Source organism: Trachypithecus francoisi, unplaced genomic scaffold (genome assembly GCF_009764315.1).
Source record: "Trachypithecus francoisi isolate TF-2019V2 unplaced genomic scaffold, Tfra_2.0 Lachesis_group14, whole genome shotgun sequence".
Classification (NCBI taxonomy): Eukaryota; Metazoa; Chordata; class Mammalia; order Primates; family Cercopithecidae; genus Trachypithecus; species Trachypithecus francoisi.
This window is the reverse complement of record NW_022681459.1, coordinates 48,667,273-48,693,637: the sequence shown is the minus strand read 5'-3', so window position 1 is coordinate 48,693,637 and position 26,365 is coordinate 48,667,273. Positions and strand designations below refer to the sequence as shown.

The window sequence follows — 26,365 nt, the reverse complement described above, 5'->3', positions numbered from 1 at the left end:
CCTGGCCCCAGGTTGTCTTTTTAATCCTCTCCGCCCTCCTGTAAGAAGGATGCTCCCATCATTCCCGTCTTACATAGTTTTTACTCTGACCTTACTATTGGAGAAGGTAATTGTCTCAGCTTATATCCTGGAAACATGGATAAATATTGTAGAAACTCCAAGGCAGTTTTCAGATCACCTGAACCTGGCTCCGGCCAGGGGTCCTAGCCCTGGTTCAGTATGATGTGAGAGAGCCCGTTCTTGTCTTTCACAGGTCTTCAGCAATATCCTCCAGCACTGTGGTTTGCAAGGGGATGGGGCCAGTACCACACCCCAGAAGCTCGAGGAGAGGGGCCGATTGACCCCCAGCGACATGCCTCTCCTGGTAAGGTTGCCCTTCAGCCCAGTCTCTTTCCTGCTGGGTCCCTCCAACCAGGGCCTGGCTACCCAGAGGCCGGGAAGATTGCCCCAGTAGAGGACCCAGTGGTCTCTTCCCAGACCAGGGCCCCTTCCCTGCCAGGGCCCCTTTCCCCAGTGCAGTGAGCAACTATTATGTCCTATCACACAGGTTTAGAGCATTTTCAGTTGGCTTGGATTTCTCTCTGGGAGCCTCATTTACAGAGTAGTGGAAAGAACCGGGGAATAAGAATTCAGAGTCCTCATTTATTTCAGTTTGACATGTTCATTTGTGCATTATTCATTGAGCCATTCATTCGGTGGACTTATATTGAGGAGTCTGCAGCATGTGCCAGACCCGGTGCTATGTCTGGAGATAAGGCAGTAAACAAAAGCAGACTGGCCCCTGCGCTCATGGAATTTAGAGTTGACAAAGGTGACAGAAGGCAAACATTCAGGAAGCCTCGACGTGTCAGGTGCTGTCCTAAGCCCTGGAGATAGAACAGGAACAAGGCAGCTATGAGCTATCCCCCTGGAGATTGTGATTGCATTTCAAAAGGGCACATGGCAGGTGCTGTGGGAGCAAATCATTTTACCCCTCGGAACCTCGGTTTCCTTATCTGTAAAATAGAGATCCTCAACAGCTTCCCAGCCTACTTTTCAGAGTTGTCATAAGAACCAGGAAAGTGTGTAAGAAACTTAGAAGAAAGTGTTTTGTATACCTTCTTCAAGATGTGAAAAACCTATGGACTTGATATTCTTGTCCTGCCTCGGATGTTCCTTCTTTGCATGATGTCTTCAGATTCAAGAGTTGGTTTTCCTTTAACTTAGAAGAGGGAATCATATTATCTCAGAACTGGAAGTAACCCTAACGATGATTGGGTGTAAGGCCATTGGAGCTACCATAGAAAGACCTGAGGCTTAGAGAGGTTAGGTGACTCACCCAGATCGTGCTCCTGAAGATGGACCAGCCAGGCTTTGCCCGGAACCTCCAGTGTTCCCTTCCTCCCATGTTAACATCCTGCCTGTTGGGAACCCTGACCGTGTTAAAGTTGTCTCAGACACTCTGCAGATCTCTATGTGCGGTGCAGGCAGAGGAGAATAATGCAGTGTATTCTTTTGGCAACAGGAGTTAAAGGACATTGTTCTCTACCTTTGTGATACCTGCACCACACTTTGGGCCTTTCTGGATATCTTCCCTTTGGCTTGCCAGACCTTCCAGAAGCATGACTTTTGTTACAGGTATGGCAGTACTTCTGGCTGTTGAAATAGAGGTACTGGCTTATGTACTAATTTAACAAATATTTACTCATTTAACAAATATTTACTGGGTGCTTAGAATGTGCCAGTCTTCCAGCCTGGGGATGCAGCAGTGAAAACGACAGATAAGCCTCCTGCTTGTGTGGAGCCTGCATTTTAGAAGCACTCCCATTTTTTGGCCAAGACCAGGATAGGGTAGGGGAAAAAAAATACACACGCACACACACAAACAATGGGCCAGGCACGGTGGCTCATGCGTAATCCCAGCACTTTGGGAGACCAAGGTGGGTGGATCACCTGAGGTCAGCAGTTCAAGACCAGCCTGACCAATATGGTGAAACCCCGTCTCTACTAAAATTACAAAAATTAGATGGGCATGGCAGCATGCACCTGTAGTCCCAGCTACTCAGGAGGCTGAGACAGGAGAATCAGTTGAACCCGGGCAGCAGAGGTTGCAGTGAGCTGAGATTGTGCCACTATACTCCATCCTGGGCGACAGAGCAAGACTCCATCTAAAAAAAAAAAACAAACACAACCAAGAATAGTTTCAGTTCAATAGAGTAGCCCGGGGGGAACACACACAAGGAAACAACAGAGTGCTCCAACGTGGGGCTGGGAGATCACCCTTGAAGGATGTCTTGAAGGAACAGGTATCTTCCAGACAAAGAAAAGTTCCCATAGCAGGAAGGGCATCTTAGGCAGGTGAAGTGAAGCATGCAGAGGCCCAGAGAGAGAGCTGGGGAGTGAAGTGTGACATGAGGCAGAGTGGGGGGACACACAGGACAGCAGGAAAACAAGCCAGTAACAAGAGCCCACTTTGGGTAAGTCAGTAGAAGTCAGATTGTGAGGAGCCTGGGATGTGCTGGCAGGGCCTTTATGCTATAGGCAGTGGGGAGCCCCTGGAGGCTTTTATCCAAAGGATAAAAGTTAGAAAAGATCCTGGTGGGATGGAGGCAGATGGGAAAGAGAATATGAGCGAGGGAGGCAGAACCACTTTGCCCTCTTAGTGCCAAGAGCATCTGTTGCTAGTGCAGTAAGAAAGGGGTGGGCATGGGCATTCCAGGCCAGGGTGAAGGGGCTGGCATCCTGCGTATTGCCTCACAGTTGTGGGCACAGGCCTCTTCCCAGTGGCCTCTGACTGTCACTCTAGCAAGACGTCTCTCCCCACCATTTGTAGCAGCTTCTGGGAGCTGCCCAACTCCGTGCATTCAGCTGCCTGTCCATTCTGTCATTTACTCACCCATTTAACAAAACATTTATTTAGTCCTTACATGTGCCAGAGATGGCAGCTGGTGCTGTGACCCGTCCCTGGTCGCCTCAGCTTATAAAAATCAGACATTAGGGTTACTGAGCCTCCCAGAGAATGTTAGGATAACGTGCTGCCCAGCATTTTTCCCAGAAGAGAGGGGTATGTAGCTGTCCACTTTTTTAAAAAGGTATCTTTTCTCATGATAAAAGCAGCATGTGCTTGTAGGACATTTGGCAAATCCAGAAAAGTAGGAAATTAAAATCACCATAAGAAATCGTATTATTCTTAGAATTTTGTACCTTGCATATTTTCGCTTATCGTAGGCATTTTCCCATTTTGTTAAAGTGTTTCCCCAAATGTGGCACAGATTGCTTTTGAAAGGCTCTTTGGAGATGGGGAAGGGGTAAGTTTTGGAAGAGCCGACTTTACTGCAAGGGACAGCAGAGGCAGGAGAGAAGCTATGCCCATCTCAGGGTAGGAGGAAGAAAGGGAAACACTTTTGACTAAAGGCAACACTGCCTTTGACCCACAAACACCCTGGGGCTGACCCAGCCTGTTCCAACTGTGCTGGAGGCCAGGAACGCCCTGCTGAGCAAATGTAGCCACCTCAGTTCTCCAGAACTCTCTGAAAGTGGTTACAGTTGCCCAGTCGGCTTTGTTGATAATCCCTCTCGAAGTAACCTTTTTCCTCCTTCCTCTCCCATCTACTCAAGTATAGCTGAGTATACCTCTTGCTGCCCTTTTAGAATAAATAATATATTCACATGGTTCAAAACTCAAAAAGTATAAAATACACACTGAGAAGTCTCCCTTTCCACTTTCCCAATTCTGTTATTCACATACAGCCATCGCCATAAGGTTTTTTGGTGGAATTTTCTAGAGATATGCAAGTATATATGCACATATGAGCAACTATGCACATTATATGTCTCCCTCCTTTTACAAAATTTAAGGTTGGCATATTATGAGTATTTACTGTTTGCATTTTACTTTTTTACTTAACAGTGGTGCCGTATCCGTGCATTAAGCACTCTTTCTCTAACGTCTTTGGTATGGCCAGGTAGAATTCCACTGTATGGAATACCAGATCCCATAGATGGTCCTTTAGGTTTTTTTCAGTTGTTTGCTATACAAAAAAATACTACAGAAGCCAGGCGCAGTGGCTCATGGCCGTAATTCCAGCACTCTGGGAGGCTAAGGCAGGCAGACCACTTGGGGTCAGGAGTTCGAGACCAGCCTGGCCAACATGGTGAAACCCCACCTCTACTAAAAATACAAAAATTAGCTGGATGTGGTGGCACACGCCCGTAATTCCAGCTATTCGGGAGGCTGAGGTGGGAGAATTGCTTGAACCCAAGAGGCAGAGGTTGCAGTGAGCAGGGGTTGCACCACTGCCCTCCAGCCTAGGCGACAAAGCGAGACTCTGTCTCATTAAAAGAAAAAAAAAAAAAACCAAGAATAACTTTGCACACACATCATTTGGTACCTCTGCGAGTATATCTGAGGAATAATTCCTAGAAGTAGACTAGCAGAGACAGATGGAATGTGCATTTTTAATTTCCATAGATCTTGCCAAATCGCCCTCCATAGGGGTTGTTCCAATTTACTCTCCCACCAGCAACATATCCTGGCAACAGCTAAACCTGTTTAGGCCAAACTGCCCTCTCTGTCATTTTCTGGGCTATGCTGTGGGCCTAGTAGGGCCCGCCTCTTTTGGCCTAGTTACCCTTTGTTGTGTATAGCATTGTAGTAGGATAGACGTTGCCAGAAACCAGCCAATTGACAGGCACATGTTTACAGAGGACTTGCTCCAAATTCAGCACCAACCTAGACACTTAAGCTGCAGTTCCGGCTTTGGGAAGCTTAAGATGTTTGGGGGAAGAATTATACCACAGAAAAGAGGCAGCTGCAGTTTCACTTGCCAGAGCAACAGGGCAATATATTCCACATGCAGTGCATCTAGTTCTGGAAAGGAAGAATTCCCATGAGTGAGCACGATCAGGAAGTGCACAGGGAGGAGGTGAGCCTGGAATGCTGCATGGAGGAGGAGGAGGAGAATAAGGAGAAAGAAGAGGAGAGCAGTGGCCAGCATTAGCCTGAGAGGAAGCCAGAGGGCTGTGGGAGTGCTAATCTCTGGAAGAATGTTGAGGGGCCGTGCAACTGGGATGGAGAGTTTGAATTTGAGTTGGGAAAGGGTGGTGTGAAATCACCAAGGTGAGAAGCAAGATTGGCTGTACTGTGACAGATATGGATGTACCAGAGAAAATAATTATGGTTTGCTGTCATAAGAGGTAGGGAACTGCTAGCAGGTGTTTTTCTTTTTTTTTTTTTTTTATTAGTATAATTATATTTGTTTGAAAATAATTTCATATAAATTATTTTTAATTTACATTTTTTAAAATTTTTTGAGACAGAGTCTCACTCTGTCTTCCAGGCTAGGGTGCAATGTCATGATTTCGGCTCACTGCAACCTCCACCTCCCAGAATCAAGTGATTCTCCCTCCGCAGCCTTCCAAGTAGCTGGAATTACAGGTGCCTGCCCCCATGCCTAGTTATTGTTCATATTTTTAGTGGAGACAGGGTTTCCCGTATTGGCCAGGCTGGTCTCAAACTCCTGACCTCAGGTGATCTGCCCACCTCAGCCTCCCAAAGTGCTGGGATTACAGGCAGAAGCCACCATGCACAGCCTTAATTTTATAAAAGTTTTAAGCCAGGTACCTGTAATCTCAGCTTCTTGGGAGGCTGAGGCAGGAGGATCACTTGAACCCAGGAGGTCAAAACTAGCCTGGGCAATATAACTAGACTTCATCTCAAAAAAAAAAAATTAATTAGTTAATTTAAAAGTGATAGAAACAGTGCTAACTGGCTTAACTCATAAGCCAATGTAGAAAATATGATACATTTACTTTTTTCTTAAATTTTTAAATTATTACTTTTTATTTTAATATATTCTTTCTCATTTCCAGTGGGATTGGAAAAAATCCTGAGAACATTTAGCCTATTTTCACCAAATACAAATACTGTGTTGAGATTTTCATATTAAAACAATTTTTTTTTTTTTTTGAGACAGAGTCTCACTCTGTTGCCCAGGCTAGAGTTCAGTAGCACGATCTTGGCTCACTGCAACCTCCACCTCCCAGGTTCAAGCAATTCTCCTGCCTCAGCCTCCTGAGTAGCTGGGATTACAGGCATGTATCACCACTCCCGGCTAATTTTTGTATTTTTAGTAGAGACCGGGTTTCACCATGTTGGCCAGGCTGGTCTCAAACTCCTGTCCTCAAGTAATCCACCCACCTCAGTCTCCCAAAGTGCTAGGATTATAGGAGTGAGCCACCGCACCCAGCCAGAACAATTTTTTTTTTTTTTGGGGGGGGGACAGGGTCTCACTCTGTCACCCAGGCTGGAATGCAGTGGTGTGTGATCATGGCTCACTGTAGCCTTGACCTACCGGCCTACTGCCTCAACCTCCCAAGTAGCTTGGGCTACAGGTGTGCACCACCATGCCTGGCTAATTTTTGTATTTTTTGTAGAGATGGAGTTTCACCAGCCTGTTTCCCAGGCTGATCTTGAGCTCCTGGCTCAAGCAGTCCTCCTGCCTCACCCCCACAAAGTGCTGGGATTACAGGCCTGAGCTACTGTGCCTGGCTAACTGACAGTTTTTGAGCAAGAAAATTACAAGCAAGTAATCTTCGATCTGCTTCTCAAACTTCAGTGGGTCCTGAGTGGTCTTCTGATTCCTGTTAGTATGAGCCTATCTGGGCCTTAGTTGCCCATCTGAATGAGGGACATGGCTATAGGTCACTTCTTATGAAGCTGTTCCTGGGACCAGCCCCAGGTGGTCAGTCTGGGGTGAGCTCAGGGGAGAACCAAGGGGTCCCTGGAGAAAATTGTGTGGAAAAAGAAGAAATGGGCCTTCCCACTCCCTGGGGTTTGCTTTGATGTTCTTACGAAGTGTGGTATTTATGAACTAATCCAACATTTTCCCTGTGTGCCTGCACAGACTAGCTTCCTTCTACGAAGCAGCAATTCCCGAAATGGAGTCTGCAATTAAGAAGAGGAGGCTTGAAGATAGCAAGTGAGGCGGGGACAAAATTAAGAATGTTGTTGTGGGAGAGAAAGCCCCTAGCAGGGCCCTGCCTTCCCTAGGCATTAGCATCCCCATCTCTAAGACAAGTGGGTGGGACCAGGGACTGTGCAGCTTTTGGGTTTCTGCATCCCTGTCTAGCCACTTCCTGAACTCTGCATTGGTTTGTTGTTGTTGTTGTTGTTGTTATTGTTTGAGACAGGGTCTCACTCTGTCACCCAGGCTGGAGTGCAGTGGTGCAGTCACAACTCACTGTAGCCTTGACCTCCTGACCTCAATCGGTCCTCCCACCTCAGTCCCCCAAGTAGCTGGGATGATAGGTGTGTGCCACCACACCCGGCTAATTTTTGTATTTTTTGTAGAGATGGGGTTTTGACGTATTGGCCAGGCTAGTCTTGAACTGCTTTTTTTTTTTTTTTTTTTTAACTCTTAGCATATTAAAATATATATATATGTGTGTGTTGTCTATAAAGACTTGTGTGAGGACCTAACTAGAAAGATTGCAACAGCTAGAGTTAAGTGTTACTAAACAGCATGAAGGAGATTTGACCCAAGTCCTGCTTGTCCCAAGGCAGTTATGTCTATTAACCCAATCCCCCAAAATACCATGATGGCTGGCCCCTGCATTTAAGCCCTTCCCTCAGCTGTTACACTGTTGATACTCAGCCTGCTGGTTCCTGACCCACCGTTTGAGAAGCAGCCCTGGAAGCAGCTGGCTTCTCTGGGCCTGTGGCTTTTGCCAGCTGCTCTCAGCAGTGAATTGTGAGGCCTTCTGTGCTCCAGGGAGGCACCTGCAACTGCCGGGGAGAAGCTCCCTTCGTGCCTTTTTTTCTTTTTCTTTTCCGTATTTTTTTTTTTTTTTTTTTTTTTGAGACAGGGTCTTGCTCTGTCACCCAGGCTGGAAGGCAGTGGCACCGTCATGGTTCACTGCAGCCTTGACCTCCCAGGCAAACGCGATCCCCCTGCCTTTGCCTCCCCAGGAGCTGGAACTACAGGCCTGCATTACCACACCTGACTAATTTTTTGTATTTTTTTGTAGAGACAGGATTTCACTTAGTTGCTTAGGCTGGTCTCAAACTCCTGGGGCTCAAGTGATCCTCCCACCTCAGCTTCCCAAGGTGCTGGTATTTTAGGTGTAAACCACTGCGCCTGACACCTCAGGGCCTTTTTGTCTCCTAAACCTGTGTCTTTTTTCTCTCTGGCCTAGGCTTCTAGGTGACCTGTGGCAGAGGTTGTCCCACTCCAGGAAGAAGCTGATAGAGATTTTCCACATCATCCTGAACCAGATCTGCCTCCTTCCCATCCTAGAAAGCAGGTAAGCCCTCAGGAATTGCTTCCTGGTGGAAGAGTCTCCTTCCCAAGCCCTGCAGGAGCGTTTCCATTCTTTCATCTTGGCTTCCTCCCCTGCACTGGGGTTGGCTGAACAGAGATGAGAAACTGAGAAAAATGTCTCATTCCGCCATCGGGCCTTAGCCTTGAAGAGGGGCAGGGGGTGTATAAAGGAGCTGCAGCTCATCTTGCATTGCATGAGCTCATCTTCCCTGGTGTCCTGTTCTAGCTGTGACAACATTCAGGGCTTCATCGAAGAGTTCCTTCAGATCTTCAGCTCCTTGCTGCAGGAGAAGAGGTGAGTCCGGCTGAGCTGGGCCAGGCCCATGACCCTCCCACCAGTCCCAAGAGGCCTTACATGATAGAACCCCCGCCATAGACCCACCACAGCTCTAATAAGGTCGGGCAGTAGACACAGGGAGTGGCCTGCAGCAGCACAGTGTTCCTGTGGCCCCAGCCCTGTCCATCCCATTGCTCTCCTCTGCCTGCAGGTTCCTCCGGGACTATGATGCACTCTTCCCCGTGGCCGAAGACATCAGCTTGCTGCAGCAGGCCTCGTCAGTCTTGTATCCTTCTATCATAGCCCACTGCGACAGGGCCCAGCTTGACTAGGTCAGAGATGAGACAGGCTGCTGGAACCCAGAGGAGTGGAAAGAGGTTTAGCCCCAGAACGCATGGGTCAGCCAGCTGTCTGCCAAGGTCTCAGCCTCGCCTTTTCTTTTTTTTCTTTCTTTTTTTTTTTTTTTAATGTGGAGTCTCACTCTGTCGCCCAGGCTGGAGTGCAGTGGCGCAATCTTGCTCACTGAGGGTTCACACCATTCTCCTGCCTCACCCTCCCGAGTAGCTGGGTCTACAGCCACCCGCCACCACGCCCGGCTAATTTTTTGTATTTTTAGTAGAGACCGAGTTTCACCATGTTAGCCAGGATGGTCTCCATCTCCTGACCTCGTGATCCACTCCCCTCCTCGGCCTCCCAAAGTGCTGGGATTGCAGGCATGAGCCAGCACACCTGGCCTTTTTTTTTTTTTATTTTTTATTTTTTGAGACAGAGTCTCTCTCTGTTGCCCAGGCTGGAGTGCAGTGGCGGGATCTCGGCTCACTGCAGGCTCCGCCTCCCAGGTTCACACCATTCTCCTGCCTGAGCCTCCCAAGTAGCTGGGACTACAGGCACCCGCCTGTATTTTTTTGTATTTTTTTAGTAGAGATGGGGGCTAATTTTTTAATATTTTTTTAGTAGAGAGGGGGTTTCACCGTATTAGCCAGTATGGTCTGTATCTCCTGACCTCGTGATCTGCCCGCCTCAACCTCCCAAAGTGCTGAGATTACAGGCATAAGCCTCCACGCCCAGCCTCCCAGCCTCGCCTTTTCTAGAAAAGATGGCTGCTCTGATGCTTGGGACAGGGGAGATGCAGTCCTAATTTCCCTATGTGTTTCCTGAACATCTGGGCCTATATGACCAAGATGGACTCAGCCCCTCCTCACAGCAGGAGGGGAGGTGGACAGGCAGTTAGAGCATCACGTGGGAAAATTTCAGAGGGCAGGAAACCAGAGGAGGCGCCTCACCCAGCGGAGCTCCAGGTGGGGGTGTCAGATGGAAGTGATGTCCAAGCAGAAGAACAGCAGAAAGAGTGGGAGAGCACCAAGCTAGGAGCAAGGACAAGGACAAGAATGTTCCCAGTGGGCAGAGGGCAGAGAAAACAGGCTCCTCGGAGCCACAGACGTCATGTATAGAGTACAGGGGGCAGTCATTAAGAAGGGGTCTCCAGGAGGAGGAATTGGGGTGTTGCAGGTGAGGTGAAGGCCAGCATGTGCACAGCCCTGGGGTGACCATCACTAAGAAGTTTGGGCTCTGTCCTGCAAGCGCTGGGGAGCATGGAAGGTTGTGAAGCAGGAGGTGACATGGGCAGTTCTATACTTTGGAAAAGCTCTGTCTGGCACAGGGAAGAGAATCGACTGGCCCGGAACCACTATGAGGCTCAGGCCAGTGAGGAGGCTGTTGCTGGCATCCAAGCATGGGTGATGAGGGTTTGGACAAGAAGCAGAGTGAGGGAGTCTAAGGGGACTCTCAGATTTCTGGCTTCACAGTGCCCAGAGTGGTTGACAAGGAGGAAGGACAGGGAGGGGCAGCCTATGGGTCATTCTGGTGGTTGCAGTAGACTGCTCAGTCCTGCTTCAGGGAAACCTGATGGCCCACAGCCTTTGCAGAATGCCCTTAGCTAGTTGGACAGGAAGCCCAGTGGCAGTGGCCCTACCACGTCCTCCTCCTGGCAGTCAGTACAAAAGAAGAGCTGCTGGCTCGTCCAAACCTGTGCCCCAGAACACTCTGATGGCAGCCCTGGCCCTGTCTTTACTCAGAGCTGCTTTCTGCTGAGTGGCAGGCGCACACTCAGTTTCAGCTTGTGAGGCCAGCGTGGCTGTAGTCTGGCCCATTTTCCCATGCAGCCCAGGTGCCCGTGATGCCCACTTAGGTATAGCCCAGAAAGCCCCTGGCAGGAACCATGTGGTCAGATGCTGGGGAGGGACTGAGAAATTGTGCTGCTTCAGAGCTAGAAACCTAAGACAGACCCTTTAACAAGTCCTCACAGGGATGAGACGCGGACTGCCTACATCCTCCAGGCAGTCGAGAGTGCATGGGAAGGGGTGGACAGACGGAAAGCCACAGATGCTAAAGATCCATCGGTGACTGAGGAGCCTAATGGGGTCGCGATGATGGCAGAGGCAGTCAGTCAAGCGTCATCACACCAGGAGAACTCGGAGGAAGAGGAGGTATGTGTCTGGGTGGCACTTTTCCCTCTTCGCTTGTCCCTCCTTGGCCCCATCTGAGAGGCTGTTGCAGCAGAAAACCTCCCTTCTTTGCTTTTATACTCAGGGAAAAAGGTTTTTTGGGAATAGACAGCCTCAAGCAACTGGTCAGCTCTGTGCTGCCTTTAGAGGGTCCCAAGCCAGGGGCATGCTGGACTGGGTGTGAGGAGAGAGCACGTTGCTTCAACTATTGAAACCTCACCTTCCCCTCTATAAAATGAAGAGGCGAAACTTTCCATGAATGTTTCCACAAGCCCTTCCCGGAGCTCTCCTCTCAACAGATAAAAGTGGAGCTCCTTTGGTTGCAACTGGGAACAGTGCCACGTCCCATGGTTTGGCCTTCTTGGAAGCCCCTCAGTGGGGCTCCAGGATGCCACTGAACAAATGTGGAAACCTCGGATCTGGTGCCTTCTCTCCAGGCTTTTCCAGGACTGGCCAAATCTGTGGCTGTCTTGATTGGCCACCAAGGCCAGGACTCCCCTGCGTGTTGGGAGGCAGCATGATAAGAGTGGTGAAGACCTGAAACCCCATCTCTACTAAAAATACAAAAACTAGCCGGGCGAGGTGGCGGGCGCCTGTAGTCCCAGCTACTCGGGAGGCTGAGGCAGGAGAATGGCGTAAACCCGGGAGGCGGAGCTTGCAGTGAGCTGAGATCTGGCCACTGCACTCCAGTCCGGGCGACAGAGCGAGACTCCGCCTCAAAAAAAAAAAAAAAAAAAAGAGTGGTGAAGACCACACAGACTCAAACCAGGCAGCTCAGGGGTGTGACCTGGTTCTGCCACTTGGCAGCTGTATGGCCTTAGGCGCGTCACTCACATTGAACCTTGGTTCCTCATCTGTAAGGTAGGGACAGATGCAGTGCCCGCCTCCATGAGTGCTGGGATTCTGAGAGCTATCACATGCCCAGGCTCACCCTGAGCCTGGTTGGCCTTCAGTGCTCCATTAACAAATGCCGCTGTCCTTCCTCCCAGACCCCAGGCCCTGTGATTCCTGCAGGGCCTTGGAGAACAATGGCCTCCTTCACCTTTTCCCACCCTCTTCCCCATTTCGCTGCTTAGCAGACTCATGGAGATTGTATTGTTGTGATCTGTAAATGTCCTTAAATTAAAAGGCTAACACAATTAAGTCATATTGAGCAATATATAAAATGCTTGCCCCTTACTTAAAAAGGAGATTATAGGCCAGGCACGGTGGCTCACACCTGTAATCCCAGCACTTTGGGAGGCCGAGGCGGGCGGATCACGAGGTCAGAAGATCGAGACCATGGTGAAACCCCATCTCTACTAAAAATACAAAAAATTAGCTGGGTGCGGTAGTGTGCGCCTGTAGTCCCAGCTACTGGGGAGGCTGAGGCAGGAGAATGGCATGAACCCGGGAGGCGGAGCTTGCAGTGAGCTGAGATCCGGCCATTGCACTCCAGCCTGGGTGACAGAGCGAGACTCCGTCTCAAAAAAAAAAAGGAGATTATAATTTTATAATTAAAGGGGAGCATCTCCACACAGTCCAGCTCTGGTGGTTGCTGTTCACCTCCAACGTCAGTCAACTTGTTAGAGTTGGAAAAGGACCTTGGATTAGTAGAAAGAATCGGTAGAAACCAGGGCTGTTTATGGAGGGCCTGGTCTGTGCCAGGTACTGTGTTCACTGGGTTTTGTGCCATCTTTGAACTTTTTGAAACAACCCCATGAGGTGGGTGGTATAGGCCCATTTTATGAGGAGGAAACTGAAGTTCAGAGAGGGGAAGCACCCTGCCCAAAGTCACACAGCCAGTAGCCCAGCTGGTAAGTCATACAGTCCCTTCAAAATTTTAATTTAATTTAATTTAATTATTTGGTTGTTTTTGTTTTGTTTTGTGTTTTGTTGTTGTTGTTTTTTTTTTTTGAGATAGAGTTTTACTCTTGTTGCCCAGGCTGGAGTGCAGTAGTGCAATCTCTGCTCACTGCAACCTCCGCCTCCTGGGATCAAGCAATTCTCCTGCCTCAGCCTCCTGAGTAACTGGGATTACAGACACCTGCCACCACAACCCAGCTAATTTTTTGTATTTTTTTAGTAGAGATGGGGTTTCACCATGTTGGACAGGCTGGTCTCAAACTTCTGACCTCAGATGACCTGCCTACCTCAGCTTCCTAAAGTGCTGGGATTATAGGCATGAGCACCACGCCCGGCCTAATTTATTTTATTTTATTTTTTATTTTTTGAGACAGGTTCTTGCTCTGTCACCCAGGCTGGAGTGCAGTGGCTTGATCAAGCTCACTGCAGCCTCCACTTCCTGGGATCAAGTGATCCTCCCACCTCAGCCTCCTAAGTAGCTGGGATGAAAGGCGCACGCCACCATGCCTGGCTAATTTTTTTAGTAGAGACAGGGTTTCACTGTGTTACCCAGGCTGGTCTCGAACTCCTGAAATCAGGCAATCCACCTGTCTCGGCCTCCCAGAGTGCTAGGATTACAGGCATGAGCCACTACACCCAGCCACCTGGCTACTTTTTAAAATTTTTTGAACTGATAGGGTCTTGCTCTGTTGCTCAGGCTGATCTAGCTCCTGAGCTCAAATAATTCTCTTGCCTCAGCCTCCCAAAGTGCTGGGATTACAGGTATGAGCGACTGTACCTGGCCTTAAATTTTTTTTATTTTTTGTTTATTTTCCTGAATATGTAGTAGGTGTATATATTTATAGGTTACATGAGATATTTTGATACAGGCATGCAATAATCATAACAATCACAAGCCCCCTTTTTCACAGAGAAAGAAATGGAGGCTCAGAGAGACTTGAGTCACTTGGCGAAGTTCCCACAGGCAGGAGGGGCAGTTCCAGGACTTGAACCAGATCCCTCATGCCTAGTCCAGTGCTGTTTGGGGCCTGTGGCCCTATCACCGGCCCACTTAGCCTTCCCCTTCTTGGCTCTGGCTCTCACTACAGTGCATGGGAGCAGCCGCGGCTGTGGGCCCTGCTGTGTGTGGGGTGGAGCTGGACTCACTCATCTCCCAAGTGAAGGACCTGCTGCCAGACCTTGGTGAGGGCTTCATCCTGGCCTGCCTGGAGTACTACCACTACGACCCAGAGCAGGTGATCAACAATATCCTGGAGGAGCGGCTGGCCCCCACCCTCAGCCAGCTGGACCGCAACCTAGACAGGTGGGACAGACAGGTGGGAAGAGGCTCCCGCTGCCCAGGCTGCCTCAGGGTGGGGCCCCTTCCTCTCTTTCTTCCCTCATTCGTGGTCCAGGACTCAGCTTGTTCTCTCTTCCCAGCCATTTAAACTAAAGCCCTCTTTGGAGAAACATAAAAACCTTAGGCCCCGCAGGAGTTTTTCACTTGCCCTAGGCAGGGCAGAGAGTATACACATCCCTGCCACACTTTGTGGGAAGGTTGAGTAGAGCCATGGATGTGTCTTCAGGGATGTGACACAGAGTTGTTGAGCCCTTCTGATCCCCTACATTCCTGACCTGCCCCTGTCATTACCACGTTCCCACTAGATTTGTGAGAGAGGATGGCCACAGCTTCTCACTTTCATCACACCTACCATTTCTTTGGCCCACTGCTGCCCTGAAGGCCCCATGGGACAGCAGGAACCAGTGCCCGAAAGGGTGTGTCGTCCATAAGCAAGTGATGTTTACCAAATGAATGAGTGAAGTTAGCTTTCTGCCTTTGGACAAGTTCCTCAGCCTCCTTGTGCCACATTTTACAGATGAGGGCACTGAGGCACAATGAGGTTGAGTGATCTGTGACTATTGATCTCATGGGACTATTATAAGCATTAAATGAGGGATAGCGCTTTTAAGAAACAGAAGGAAACCCTGTGTGAATGGCATGCAGGGAAAGGCGGGGAGCTTTGTTCGAGGTGTGGCTGCATACCCAGGCAGGGGCCAGATCAGGCGGGGGCTTATCTCCCTCTTCAAGGTTTTGAGATTGTGTCCTAGGAGTGTCTGTTGAAGGGGACTGAAAAATCCGATGGATTTAACACAGCAGGGGGTCGTGGGGTGCAGGTTGCATCGGCTGGCAGGGCCCCCTTAAATTGATCTCTGTGTCCCCCACCCAGAGAAATGAAACCAGACCCTACACCCCTGCTGACGTCTCGCCACAACATCTTCCAGAATTACGAGTTTGATGTGTTCAGCAGGGACTCAGTAGACCTGAGCCGGGTGCACAAGGGCAAGAGGTGAGTGCAGTGGGCCATGCGGTTCCGATACCCCAACTCTGGAAGTGCAGAGAGGACACAAGGAAACCAAGGGCTCCATCTTTGCAGAACTGGACATGGAGTATCAGCACAGGGATCCCTTCACAACCCTAGACCTGTGCACCCCCAGTGGTTAGAAGCAGGATCTCTAATGATCAGTCTTCAGGTTCTGACTCTGTGCAGGGAGGCTGTTAGTGAATCCCCCTTGTTGATAGCAAAAGGCCAGAAGGGCCAAAACTATCCCCACTTCCCTTCTTACACCTTTAATGTGTTAACCATCAAATCACGGGTGGACAGTGCTTCCCAGAAACCACTCTTTGACCTGATTTTCCCCAGGCTGTGACAAAATGAGAAAATTAAGGACTTCGAGTGAGCTTTTCAGAAGGTGAACATATTCCACTTTAAGGCCTTTCTATTTAATTTTAGTTTATGTCCTTCCTACTTTTTTGGCATTGAAAAGTCCGTTCATGATTTATTCATTTATTCAACAAATATTTGTCTAATACTTACAGCATTCTAGGCTCTGGATTAATTAGGTTCTGGGGATATAGTGGGGAGTGAAACAGACACGGCCCCTGCCCACGTGGAGTTTGCATTAATCAACTCACCAAACAAGCAACACCAAATCGCAGATATAACAAATACTACAAGCTGGAGGTGCACAGAATTCTGAGCCTTTGATAGGGCTTCACCCCAGGCAGGAAGGCTCCTCTGAGAACATGACATGGGACCGAGAGCTAAAGGGTGAGGAGGGGTCAGTTCTGCAAAGGAGGGAAGGAGAAGCTTCCCAAGCAGAGTGAGCAACAGGGGCGCAGTGGTCCCATAGTGAGTACAGCAAAGGGTCCCATGAACCGACAAGGCCAGCATGTTTTATATTTTGAAAAGAGCAGGGCCGGGTGCGGCAGCTCAGGCCTATAGTCCCAGCACTTTGGGAGGCCAAGGCAGGTGGATCACTTGAGCCCAGGAGTTCGAGACCAGCCTGGGCAACATGGCGAAACCCCCGTATCTACAAGAAATACAAAAATTAGCCGTGTGTGCTGGCACACGCCGATAGTTCCAGCTATTCTGGAGGCTGAGGTGGTAAGATCACTTAAGCCCAGGAGGTCAAGGCTGCAGTGAGCTGTTATCATGCCACTGTACTCCATCCAGCCTGGGTGACACAGTAAGAACCTGTCCCAAGGAAAAAAAAAAAAAAAGAGTTCACCCAGCTTTGGAATGATGACCCATCAGAGGGACAGAGAGTCGGATGTATTGGTAGAGTACAACATCCAAGTGGAAAACTGCAAAATAAGATGTATTCTAGTCCCCCCGAGTTCTGCATGGAAGCTAGAAATCAGGGGACCTCTGGACAAGTACAGGTTGCTCTTTCACCATCACATGGATGGGGATCGTGAGGTTCAGAGAGGGAGGAGACCAGCCAGCCTCATTCTTGTGGTAGGAGCCCCAGTGGTGGAAATGGCAGCTTCTTCTTCAGTTAGGGCCCTGTGCTGTTACCACTCCCTAAGGCCGTCCACTGCTAAAAGCTTGGCTGGTTGAGGGCTTGGGGAACCGGCGTAGGGCAACTACAAAGCCATCTGGCTGGCTGGACAGGAAGCACTTGCAAACTGCTTAGTCATACACATTGCAACACCCCCAGATCCCAGACTAAAGGTGTTATCCTGCATCATTGCAACATCCCCAGATCCCAGGCCAAAGATGTTATCCTGGACCAGTGGCCACTATTCCAGGCCAGCATGACCCTCTGTAGCTCTAGCGGTGGGCAAGGAGCAGACAAGGGGTCCTCCAGGCTGGTAGAAGGCTGGCCCGCTGCTCCAATCCAGGGAGCCTGATTGGTAAGTTCCCCACAGAGGTTAGTCATCTCTGGACATGGCCTTTCACCTTGATCTGTGGTTTTGCCCAGGGCCCATGGTATTGTAAGGTCTCATCTCACCCCACCTAGGTCATAAGTCACCTATGAGCATTTGCCAAGGGGCTGGTCCCAGCTGTCAGGGTCAGCAGAGTGGCTGGCATTGAGGTGGCCAGGTTTCTGGAGCGCTGTGCCCTTGCTCCTGGGGCCGTCTGGGCTGCCATGCAGAGAGACTCACTGCGCTGGGTAGCCCAGGGGCTGCAGATTGCAAAGATGCAAAGCCTCCATTTGTGTGTTCATTATTTATTCATTCAGCAAATATTTATTAAGCGATTTACCAGCACCACATCCTATGCTAGACACCAGGGGAACAGGGTGAGCTGGATACCCAGGCCTTGCCTTCAAACGATCATGAGAAAGACCATTAAACAAGTAAGGACAGAGTGGGAGGTGCTGGGTTGGGGTACACAGGAACTTTGGCAAGGACACACATCCTAATCACATGAGAAATTAGGTAGGACACTGCAGATGGTACTGGAGTTAAAATGTGTTTGTTGTTGAATCAGATAGGCTGTTGTTGAACTCAGTGGCTTAAGTAGTAAGGAAATCTGTTCCCTTGCATGACAAGGCAGTGTAAGGTAGGGCAGTCTAGGCTTGGTTGAGCTATCATCCAGAATGTATCTTTCCTGTCTCGGGGCCTCACTTCGTGGTCAGGCTACTTCCTTTGAGGCTACAGTGGGGGCTGCAGCAGGAGCTATTTCTACTATGGCTTCCAGACATGACAGTGCCAGGAGGTAGTCCAGACCAGGTCTTCCTGTGTCTCTCCTAGAGACTAGGATACCTTTCCCAGAAGTCTCCAATACCCCTCATATCTCATCAGGAAAACCAAGTCACAGAGTCCAGGCCTGTAGCTCCAGGGTCCAATGGAAAGGTAGAAAGACCTAAAGAGGGTCTGTTTGGAGAATAGGTGAGGTGCAGCATGGCTGTTGTGGAGACATCAATACATGTGCTACAGGTATATCATAGCCAGTGAAGGAGTCAGTGGGCAAGAGGCAGGGTCCCCTAATGCCTTTTGACAATTCCATGCTGCCCTGGAAGATAACATGTGTTCTAAAAATGTGCTGGCCGGGCATGGTGACTCATGCCTGTAATCTCTTCACTTTGAGAGGCCAAGATGGGGGAATCAACTGAGGTCAGGAGTTCAAAACCAGCCTGGCCAACATGGTGAAACCCCATCTCTACTAAAAATACAAAAAATTAGCCGGGCGTGGTGGCAGGCGTCTGTAATCCCAGCTACTCGGGAGGCTGAGGCAGGAGAATCGCTTGAACCTGGGAGGCGGAGGTTGTGGTGAGCCGAGATCGGGCCATTGCACTCCAGCTTGGGCAACAAGAGTGAAACCCCATCTCAAAAAATAATTTAAAAATTTTTTTAAATGTCTGTGCCCTTGGTCTGCCTTTTGGGGAGTCACAGAGCACATTAAGGCTCTGAAAGTCCTGTAGTAAAAGAAACAGGATTCACTTTGTTGAGCCCAGAAGGTGCTGAATCTACTTCTACATGTCATCTTATTTCTTTCTCGCACCAGCCCTGGGAAGTGGGTGCCGAGAGAAGGAACTGAGACTTAGCGAGGATGAGGGACTTGCCTGTGGTCACACAGCCCAGGAAGTGGCAAAGCAGACCTGAATCAGGAGACCTGTGCCTGGCCCTGGCTCTGCTCTTAGTAGCTGTATGACCTTAAGAGGGTTGCTCTGCCTCTCTGGATCCCGATTCTTCATCTGGAAAAGGAGTCGTCTGTTGCTTCTGCAGGCTCTTTAGAAGTTCAAAGGCAGGGGTCACCCTGCTAAGGACCAGTTTGAATTGGGCCTTGAAGGACACGCTTGAGTAGATGAGGAAGGGAAAGGTGGTGAGGTTTCAGGGGAACCCGCATGTTCCTTGGGCTTGCTTCCATCTTGGAGACTGAGGAAGCTACCTACTCCAGCGGGTCTCTGCAGCCACCATTGCCTGTGTTTCCAGGCTTGACTGAAGTTCTGGCCTCGAATGCATCTTCTCCCAGCTGACTTTGATCCTGATTTTTCTTTTTCCTTCCTGGCTCCAAATAATGTCTGGGGCCAAGGTCACACCTCCCCGGACAGGCTGTCCGGGTGCCTGGGTTTCACTGTCCCTACCTATGTCTTCTTCCAGGGCACAGCTAGGGTGGGTGGAGCTTGCCATGCTTCTCTGCCTGGCCCTTCCAGGAAGCCACATAACCAGAGGCCACATAGCATGGAAGAACTGCCCCACTGCACAGAACCGGGGACGGGATGGACCAGAAGCCGAAGGTGTAGCAGAAAGGATGGTGACGCCTCTCATTCTTCCTCAGTCTCCTGGCCCAGCGCAGGTCCTGGAAGCTATTAGGCCCTTAGGAAATATGTGTCAAATGCATGGGTGTGCTCCTACCAGTGGCACCTACTGCCTGAACCAAGCTTGGGCTCCTTTTTCTTCCTCTCTGCCTCTTTTTCAACGTAGCTAAGAAAGCCAGGTACAGGGCCAAGGTCACAGTCACAGGCCCCTTCCCTGGTGGATGTGAAAGATTTCTTTGAACTGAGATTTCTCCCTGGTCTAAATCAAGTGCACCATCCCTCCTGCCATACCCTGGGGCTCCTGGTCCAGTCAGGTAGCCTCCTACCGTGGAACCTCCATTACCCCTTCCTACAGATGCACAGCCAGTCCTCCTGAACCAAGTCCATTCCTTTTGTTTCCAGGGCCTCTGTTCAGCACATTTTGTGTTGATTGGTCTGTCATCCCCACTACACTGAGTTCATGAGGGCAGAGCTATATTTTCTTCATTTCTGAATCTCTCCCCAACTCAGCCTCATACCCTGCCTGGCACAGAGCAGGTCCTTAATAAAGACTACTGAAAAAAAAACAACACAAAATATTAGCCGGGCTTGGTGGCACACACCTGTAGTCCCAGCTACTCGGGAGGCTAAGGCAGGAGAATTGCTTGAACCTGGTTGGCAGAGGTTGTAGTGAGCTGAGATCGTGCCACTGCACTCCAGCCTTGGCAACAGAAAAAAAAAAAAAAAAGACGTGAAGGGAGGCAAACCCTAGTCCACCACGCTGAAGGCTGCAGTCCTGACCTGCCCTGGCTGACGGGCAGACAGGCAGGCAGCCCGACAGACTGAGACGGACTCAGATGCCTGCCTCTCCCTGTACCAAAAGCCAGTTAATAGAAGATTTTTATGGAAGCTGTGTTTGGCTTTGTGTCTTTTCTTTTTTTTTTTTATTATCTTACCCTTGATACATTCCAGAGACCCGATTTCACAGCTAAGCTGGATTTTCTTGCCTGGCATCTCATATTGATTTTCCCTGCAGGGCTAGAAGCTACATTCCACAGGCCTGGGTATGTTTCTGACAAGCCAGGTTTTTTCACAGGTTTGCAAAGCCACAAGTTGAGAAGCCTCAGTCTCTGCCAAGGCTGTGCTGCAGCTCACTTGTGACCCAAACATGTTCCTTCCCCCACCCAATGCACCCGAGTTTCCTCACCTTTTTGTTTGTTTTTTGTTTTGTTTTGAGACGGAGTCTAGCTCTGTCTCCCAGGCTGGAGTGCAGTGGCGCAATCTCGGCTCACTGCAAGCTCCGCCTCCCGGGTTCACCGGGTGCCACCATTCTCCTGCCTCAGCCTCCCGAGTAGCTGGGACCACAGGTGCCCACCGCCACACCCGGCTAATTTTTTGTATTTTTTAGAGACGGGGTTTCACTGTGTTCGCCAGGATGGTCTTGATCTCCTGACCTCGCGATCCGCCCGCCTCAGCCTCCAAAGTGCTGGGATTACAGGCATGAGACACTGTGTCCGGCCCCGAGTTTCCTCACGTGTAACATGACCGGAGTTGGGCTTCCAAACATTTTCTTCCAGTGAAATTTTACATGGAAACTTGAGCTGTGGAAGAGACAGAAGGTTGCTGTGGTGAGATGGAGGTGATAAGAAGAGGACTGGGCCTCCCACCTTTTCTTACATCCCAAACGTCCCTAGGGCTCCCTTGAGCTCAGTCAGAAAGCCACGTGTGGCCTTGCTGCTTCTTAAATTTTTGTTTGTTGGCAAGGAAAGGTCATTTTTGAAAAAACAATAAATGAATAAAAATTTTAAAATGAAAAATATTTTTGTTTAAGAGATCCAGGCTGGGCACAGTAGCTCACACCTGTAATCCCAGCACTTTGGAAGGCTGAAGCAGAGGATCACTCGAGCCCAAGAGTTCAAGACCAGCCTGAGCAATATAGTGAGACCCCGTCTCTACAAAAAAATTTAAAAATTAGGCCGGGCGCGGTGGCTCATTCCTGTAATCCTAGCACTTTGGGAGGTTGAGGCAAGCGGATCACTTGAGGCCAGGAATTCCAGACCAGCCTGGCCAACATGGCAGATACTCCATCTCTATAAAAAAATACAAAAGTTAGCCAGGCATGGTGGCATGCGCCTGTACTCCCAACTACTCAGGAGCTTGAGGCACGAGAATCGCTTGAGCTCAGGAGGCGGAGGTTGCAATGAGCCAAGATCATATCACTGCACTGTAGCCTGTAACAAAAAAAAAGATTTAAACAACTCCAAGTGCTTCCAAGCAGTAACCACTGTCATTTGGCGAGGGGCTTACTAGCCTTCTCTCTGCATTAACATGCATAGGTGTGTGGCCATAGAAACAGAGTTAGTGTAGTTTGCTTTGGGGATCATACTGTATGCATTTTTCTGTAGCTTGCTTTTTTTCCTTGGGAATAAGTGAGAATTCTTTCCGAGTTCGTACAAATAGATCAGTGTCTTTCTTGACAACTGACACACAGCGATCTGTAATTTAGATGTGGCACAGTTCATTTGGCTCTTTCACTCATGATGGACATTAGTTGTTTTCCATTTTTCACTGTTGCAAACAATGCTGAAAAGAAAATCCCTAATCAGACCTCCGTACACACAGCCAGTGTTTCTTTAGGGTCCATGCCTTGACAGGGAATATCCTGGTTGAAAGGTGAGCACCAATTTTACCTTTTTTATTTACTTACTTTTTTTTTTTTTTTTTTTGAGACGGAGTCTTGCTCTGTCGCCCAGGCTGGAGTACAGTGGCCAGATCTCAGCTCACTGCAAGCTCCGCCTCCTGGGTTTACGCCATTCTCCTGCCTCAGCCTCCCGAGTAGCTGGGACTACAGGCGCCCACCACCTCGCCCGGCTAATTTTTTTTATTTTTTAGTAGAGATGGGGTTTCACCCGGTTAGCCAGGATGGTCTTGATCTCCTGACCTCGTGATCCGCCCATCTCGGCCTCCCAAAGTGCTGGGATTACAGCCTTGAGCCACCGCGCCCGGCCTTATTTACTTTTTTGAGACGGAGTCGCTCTCTGTCGCCCAGGCTGGAGTGCAGTGGCGTGATCTCGGCTCACTGCAACCTCCGCCTCGCAGGTTCAAGCGATTCTCCTGCCTCAGCCTCCTGTGTAGCTGGGATTACAGGCACCCACCACTATGTCCAGCTAATTTTTGTATTTTTAGTAGAGACAGGGTTTCACTATCTTGGCCAGGCTGGTCTTGAACTTCTGACCTCGTGATCCACCTGCCTCAGCCTCCCAAAGTGTTGGAATTACAGGAGTGAGCCACTGCACCTGGCCCCATTTTACCTTTTAACAGTGGCTCTTGGCCTAGCACAGTGGTTCACGACTGTAATCCCAGCACTTTGGGAGGCTGAGGTGGGGGGAATCACTTGCGGTCAGGAGTTTGAGGCCAACCAGGCCAACATGGTGAAACCCCATCTCTAATAAAAATACAAAAATTAACCAGGCATGTAGTCCCAGCTACACGGGAGGCTGAGACAGAAGAATTGCTTGAACCTGGGAGGCGGAGGTTGCAGTGAGCCGAGATTGTGCCACTGCACTCCATCCTGGGCAACAGAGCAAGACTTCCTCTCAAAAAAACAAAAAAAGGAACAAAGAAAAAACAATGGCTCTTGGGATGCCCTCTAAAGTGACTGGTGCCATCCTTATGGGCACCAGCAGCAGTGAGAGTCCCACCTTCCCACGCCCTCACCAAGGCTTGATTTCATTTGTCTCTGTGACAGTCTGAGGGCTGGAGCAGTTAAGCCTGTGGTCTCTGGACCCTCCATACCCTGTGACCTTCCAAGCCTGATGGTTTTCCTTCCTCTCTTTCTGCTGTTCCTTCTCAGCACCAGGAAGGAGGAAAACACGCAGAGTTTGCTGAACGACAAGCACGCAGTGGCGGCACAGCGGCAGCGCTACGAGCAGTACAGCGTGGTGGTGGAGGAGGTAGGCCACCAAGGCCAGGTGTCTGCGGGGCCAGGGAGACCGGGCCAGCCCCTGAGCCCCCCAAACCCATGCTTATGCCATTGCAGGTGCCACTGCAGCCAGGCGAGAGCCTGCCCTACCACAGTATCTACTACGAGGATGAGTACGATGACACATATGATGGCAACCAGGTGGGCGCCAATGATGCAGACTCAGACGACGAGCTCATCAGCCGCAGGTGAGGCCGTAGAGGGAGTGGCATTCCAGGGCAGAGCAGCTCGCAGGCCCGTGGGGCTCCCTCACCCACTTGTTTACACAGATATGGCAGATCCAGGGCCCAAACCCAGTCCTCCTGACTCCTCCACCCCCCAGCCCACCCTGAATGGGGCAACATTTATTCGGTGTCATGCAGTAGCTTTGCATTTTTCTTTTTTGAGACAGAGTTTCCCTCTCTCACCCAGGCTGGAGTGCAGTGATGGAATCATGGCTGACTGCAGCCTTGGTCTCCTGGACTGCAAGTGATCATCCCACCTCAGCCTCCTGAGTAGCTGGGACTACAGGTGTGGTGCGCACCGCCACTTACTGCCACACACCACCACGCACCACCACACCCCGCCACGCACCGCCACACCCTGCCATGCACCTCTACACCCTGCCACACCACGCTAGCCCTTCTCTTTTTTGCGGAGGTGGGGTTCTCACTATGTTGCCCAGACTAGTCTCACTTCCTGGGCTCAAGCAGTCCTTCCACCTCAACCTCCCAAAGTGTGGGCATTACAGGCGTGAGCCACCGCGCGCAGTCTGTTTTTCTTAATTGAATAAAACGTTTTCAGGTGGAATGTTACAGCGATTTCCCCAATACAGATCAAAGCAGAGCTGTCCTGACTAAAGAGAGAACTGGAGATCCTCCCGGCCCCATCTCAGCTTCCCCCTCAACCCCCACCTCAAATTCTGTTAACCTCAGAGAATTCAGGGGCTGGAGCAAAGCTGGCTCGAAACCCCTTTGGTTTTTCTCAGCCTCCTGAGCCCTCCTGGCGGTCCCTCTCACCCAACCAGGTTCCCTCCTCCTTGTGGCTCTTGCTCCTGGTTGAACCTTGTCTTTGATCTCATTTCTCTCCACACCCTCAGGCCATTCACCATCCCTCAGGTGCTGAGAACCAAAGTGCCTAGAGAAGGGCAGGAGGAGGATGACGACGATGAGGAAGAGGAGGCTGACGAGGAGGCTCCCAAGGTACCTCCCTGACAGGTGGCAGATGAAGGGGAAAGTGCAGTTCTGAAGGGTGAATCAGAAGTGCCCCTCACCCCTCCCTACATCTGGCCGTGAGGCAGCCCCAGCATCACTGGCAGGGACAGGAGGAGTCCCTTTGAGCCCAGAATGTCTGCTTGGAGAGCTGCTGGCTTAGAACTCACTTCTGCTGCCCACTAGTGAGGACCCAGGGGACAGATTAAAGGCAGGGCCTCTGAGCCGCCAGCTTCATTATTAGGCCCAGGAGCCTGGGGGTCAGGAGAAGGGCAGTTACCAGCACCGTGCCCAGGATGGGAATTCTTAAAATCAGAGAGGAGTTAGAGCCCAAGGGCCCTGGGAGGTCATCTGGATCAGTAGGTTAGAAAATTCTACTTTTTAGCGCTAAATTTTTTATTTGAATGAAATCTTAACTAGAACCTCAACGTATAGAACAGATAAAAGTGGTACTACTCAGGTGACGGGGCAGCAACCTGGGATCATGCCCCACACCAGGGTGACAAATTCAGATGTTTCTGGGGCCAGGTCACCAACGGCAATGAGTAGCGGGGCCTGGTGGGGACTGCACTGAGCAGTGGGAAGCACACGCCCTGCCTCAGGGGCTCCTCGGTGGAAGCAGACTCAGGGTTTCCACCGATTTCTCTGCTTCTCAGGCAAGGGGTCAGCCCAGATTTTTATGTAAAACCTACCAGTTTTGTGTGTGTGTGTTTTGTTGTTGTTATTGTTGTTTTGGAGATGGAGTCCCACTCTTGTCATCCAGGCTGGAGTGCAGTAGCGCGATCTTGGCTCACTGCAACCTCCACCTCCCAGATTCAAGTGATTCTCCTGCCTCAGGCTCCCAAGTAGCTGGGATTACAGGAGCTCGCCACCACACCCGGCTAATTTTTTGTATTTTCAGTAGAGATGGGATTTCACCATGTTGGCCAAGCTGGTCTCCAACTCCTGACCTCAGGTGATCCACCCACCTCGGCCTCCCTAAGTGCTGGGATTATAGGCATGAGCCACCATGCCCAGCCTTCTTGTTGTTTGTAGAGACAGAGTCTCGCTTTGTCGCCCAGGCTGGGGTGCAGTGGTGCAGTCATGGCTCACTACAGCCTCAAACTCCCGGGCCCAAGCAATCCTCCCACCTCAGCTTCCCAAGTAGCTGGGATTATGGGCTCACACTACCACACCTGGCTAGTTTTTATATGTTTTTGTAGAGATGGGATCTCACAGTGTTGCCCAGGCTGGTCTCAAACTCCTGGACTCAAGTGATCTTCCCACCTAGACCTCCCAAAGTGCTGGGATTACAGATGTAAACTACAGTGCCTGGCCTTTTTTTTTTCCTTTTTAAAGCTACTGGCCACCAAAGCCTCTCTGTGGTTCCTAGGTCCCGGTTTTTCCTTGCACTATTGGCACAGAAGGCTGTCCTTGAGAGTGGGCACTCTCACACATGCTGCTGGTGGTGCCAGAGTGAGGCCTAGGCCTGCAGCTCCCAGGACCACTCAGCTCCCAGGGGTGGCTCCCACAGCCTTCAGAGCCCTGCATGGCCTCTCACAGTGGCCGTCCTGGCCTCCCTGACACTCCCATTTGTCATTGTTATGCCATAACTATGGTCTATCCACTCTACCAGCCTGTCCAGGAAGCCTCAGTCCCTTCAGCTGCCACCCGCTCAGGGAAGAGGTGGGGCAAGGGGCTCCTAATGGAAACCTCAGACCACAGTAATCCCACTCCATTCCTGGGCATTGCTCTGCCAGGCTGCAGCTTCCCCTCACACA

At 50.2% G+C, this 26,365-nt stretch overlaps 1 protein-coding gene across 6 annotated transcripts in view; it reads left to right on the top strand.

The window, feature by feature from the left end:
- ASCC2 (activating signal cointegrator 1 complex subunit 2) overlaps positions 1 to 26,365 on the top strand; it is a 52,440-nt gene that overhangs the window by 24,018 nt on the left and 2,057 nt on the right. For 4 of the 6 annotated variants that reach the window (XM_033233174.1, XM_033233172.1, XM_033233177.1 and 1 more), the window contains 12 exons: positions 254 to 364; positions 1,505 to 1,617; positions 6,885 to 6,959; positions 8,176 to 8,283; positions 8,527 to 8,595; positions 8,789 to 8,863; positions 10,883 to 11,063; positions 14,015 to 14,229; positions 15,134 to 15,253; positions 23,287 to 23,386; positions 23,473 to 23,603; positions 24,494 to 24,596. In XM_033233174.1, the coding sequence (XP_033089065.1) occupies positions 254 to 364; positions 1,505 to 1,617; positions 6,885 to 6,959; positions 8,176 to 8,283; positions 8,527 to 8,595; positions 8,789 to 8,863; positions 10,883 to 11,063; positions 14,015 to 14,229; positions 15,134 to 15,253; positions 23,287 to 23,386; positions 23,473 to 23,603; positions 24,494 to 24,596 (1,401 nt within the window). The remainder of the gene's footprint in view (positions 1 to 253; positions 365 to 1,504; positions 1,618 to 6,884; positions 6,960 to 8,175; positions 8,284 to 8,526; positions 8,596 to 8,788; positions 8,864 to 10,882; positions 11,064 to 14,014; positions 14,230 to 15,133; positions 15,254 to 23,286; positions 23,387 to 23,472; positions 23,604 to 24,493; positions 24,597 to 26,365) is intronic. The other 2 variants (XM_033233175.1, XM_033233173.1) reach the window with 1 other exon arrangement.